At 39.5% G+C, this 2,708-nt stretch overlaps 1 protein-coding gene across 1 annotated transcript; it reads left to right on the top strand.

Annotated features, from left to right (window-relative positions):
• The first annotated feature begins 503 nt into the window (after positions 1-503).
• On the top strand, positions 504-2,301 carry LOC108813699 (UPF0496 protein At3g28270). Its single transcript, XM_018586330.2, has 3 exons — positions 504-544; positions 813-875; positions 1,000-2,301. The coding sequence occupies exon 3, from the start codon at positions 1,008-1,010 to the stop codon at positions 2,094-2,096; it is 1,089 nt and encodes a 362-aa protein (XP_018441832.1). The 5' UTR covers positions 504-544; positions 813-875; positions 1,000-1,007; the 3' UTR covers positions 2,097-2,301.
• Positions 2,302-2,708: the final 407 nt, after the last annotated feature.

Genomic DNA, 2,708 nt, shown 5'->3' with positions numbered 1-2,708 from the left:
GGAATATGCTGCAATAGAATATTGAGTTAGTCATATACGTTAATGTCAATACAAAGTAAATAATTTATTCATATATGCAATTTCATATCAAAGTTATAATCGAATGTGATTGGTGAAAATATATTTATGAATGTGATTGTGCTCTTTCGCGGTAAGCACACCATCATCCCTTTTACCACTCATGCGCAGAGTGTCGCGTGGTAGACGCGGGAAACGCGACAGCTGCAGCCCTCCGAAATGTTATTACTTTTTTCGGCTCTCAAATATGGATGTGTTTCAGTAGCATAGTGGTATCATGCTATGTTCCACTCGTCTTTGGTCATGGATATAATATTCCAACGAAAAGATTAATAGTTTTACATCACATTTACAAAGGTTGAGTGACCATACATTGAGTTTGGGGATATATAGATATTTAGTGAGGGCATAGTTGTAACTAGTCTCCACAGGTTTCTCCTATAAATACATGTACATCACTAGCCTAACAAATCATCCAAAACATCTTCCTCCTCCAGTCTTGAGCAAAATTCCGGTCCAAGTTCAGGTAATTTTCTCATTTTCTTTACATACACATAGATTTTGCTCATATATTTTTTTCTTTTTCTAGTTTCATATTTCTGATAACAAAGTCAATTTTTTTTATACATGAAAGGAATATGAATATTTTTCATTATTATCTTTTATGAAGTTCGTATATTATGGTAATTCTTTTTGTTTTTCTTCAAATTCTCTAATTTAGAGATGTTTTTAGGGAGTAGATGTTAACTTCTCTAATTTGGGAAGCTCGGTTTGTATGAACAACTCTGTCGTAGGCTTGGACATTTGGATATTCGGATCGGGTTTGGGTCAGATTCTTTCGAGTTTTGGGTTTTTAGGTAGGAAAGTTTTGGATCCATATAGATACCTATAAAATGTACATAGGTATTTGTATTTTTTTTAACCATTACCAATGGACCTGCTCTAAGATCTCTGCCTATTCATGATTTCTTTCTCTTTCAGTAATATCAATGGCGCTACACGAAGTTCACTCAGCAAATATTAGTTCCTACAAAGCTGCTTGTGAACAACACCCAGAGCTCAAATCCTTTGATGCTTCGCTTCAAGAGGGGGCCAACAAAGTGTTGAACTCGGTCAACGCTCAAGCCGAGACTGATTCTTATTCCGTACACACATCATACGCGGAGCTCTACAAGTATCTGCTTGATGCATGCCAAGCTGTGGCAAAGTTCATTACTTCTATCGAAGGCGACGTGTGGGACAACGAAGATCTAAAAAAGATAGTGGAGGCCTATTTTGAGGATACCATCAAGACTTTACAGTTTTTCAACAGTGTTGATAAACTGGCCGACAAAGCATCAATTGGCGACCTTTACCTTCAACGCGCGGTGGATCTCTTTGACAAAGAGTCGGCGGAAAATGGTGGGAATACTATGAACAAGTATGAGAAAGCATTGGAGGACCTGAAGAAGTTTGAAAACATGAAACACGATTTTGATGGCGACAAGTTAATAGCTCAGTTCGACTTGGTCAAAAAGGAGCAGGAAAACCTTCTGGAGCAAGTGAGTGATCTGAAAAAGAAGATTGATGAGGCATATGAGGCGGCACAAGCACATAGCAAACTTACGAATATAATTTTCGGCACGTTGTTTGGTGTTGTTGCTCTCATAGGGGTGGCTACATTTGCATTCGGGGGCGAATTTCTGGTGGAAGGTGCAATAGCTGCGGGTTTTGCGTTACCAGTCGTTGCCGTGGGATGGGCAGGGACCAAGATTGCAATGCAGAAACTGGAGGACACTGTGAAGAAACAGAAAGATATAGCAGAACAGGTTGGGAAAGGTTTGGAAGTCAACAAAGATGCGATGGCGACCATAATGAGCTTAGTCGAGACCCTTTTAAATAAGATAGAGTCGATGTTGGAGATCGCGGATACTCCTGACGAGGCTAGCGAGAGAGACACGAAAAATGAACTGAAACTAATCAAGAAGAAATTGGGAGGTTTTACTGACTCAATCAACGAGGTTGACGAAACTGTGGCTAAGCTTAGCAAATTGGTCGTTGAGTCGAGAATTAAGGTTATGGAAAAGATCCAAGATTAGTGGTAAACTATCAATATGCTTTATTGATGTTTATTGTTCAAGAATCAAGACACCCACGCTACGTTATATGTTTTAATCTTTGGTTTTCAATAATTTGGGTTTATAGCCCATTGTACTTTTTATTTTATTTTGTATAACCATCCGAAAAGATTGGTTGATGTACCTCTATCCCCTATTCGTGAAATAAAGTTGTTGTTGTTTTCTTTTTTAAATATTCATCTTCACAAATCATTATAGAAAAGTGAAAAACTGATGTGTCGCAATAACCTAACGCCTCAAATAAATAATTACATTAATTATTATATCGTTTATAGGTTGTGGATGCTTGCCAGCTATACGCGGATGGGCTTGGATCTATGCGGACTTGGTTTCCTTGGGCGTGGGAGGTTCTGATTGTCGTACTTAGGTGGGCCTTGGGCAGCGGCCTAACAAGAAGGCGTTTTGCGGCGCATGTTGGGCTGAAGTTGGTGTATGGTTCCATCCGGCGATCGTTTAGCAAGATGCTGTGAACTGAGTGTCACGAAGTGAGATGCATTTTGGTGAGCCTATTAGGTTCACCTGAGTGAGCACAGACATGTAAGATTCCCTTGAGTTTGGCATCCAGGGTGGTGG

Source organism: Raphanus sativus, chromosome 6, assembly GCF_000801105.2.
Source record: "Raphanus sativus cultivar WK10039 chromosome 6, ASM80110v3, whole genome shotgun sequence".
NCBI classification, from domain to species: domain Eukaryota; kingdom Viridiplantae; phylum Streptophyta; class Magnoliopsida; order Brassicales; family Brassicaceae; genus Raphanus; species Raphanus sativus.
This window is presented reverse-complemented; position numbering and strand designations above follow the sequence as displayed.

Coding starts and splice junctions, on each gene's coding strand:
- LOC108813699 (XM_018586330.2), top strand. CDS start 1,008: ATGGCGCTACACGAAGTTCACTCAGCAAATATTAGTTCCTACAAAGCT.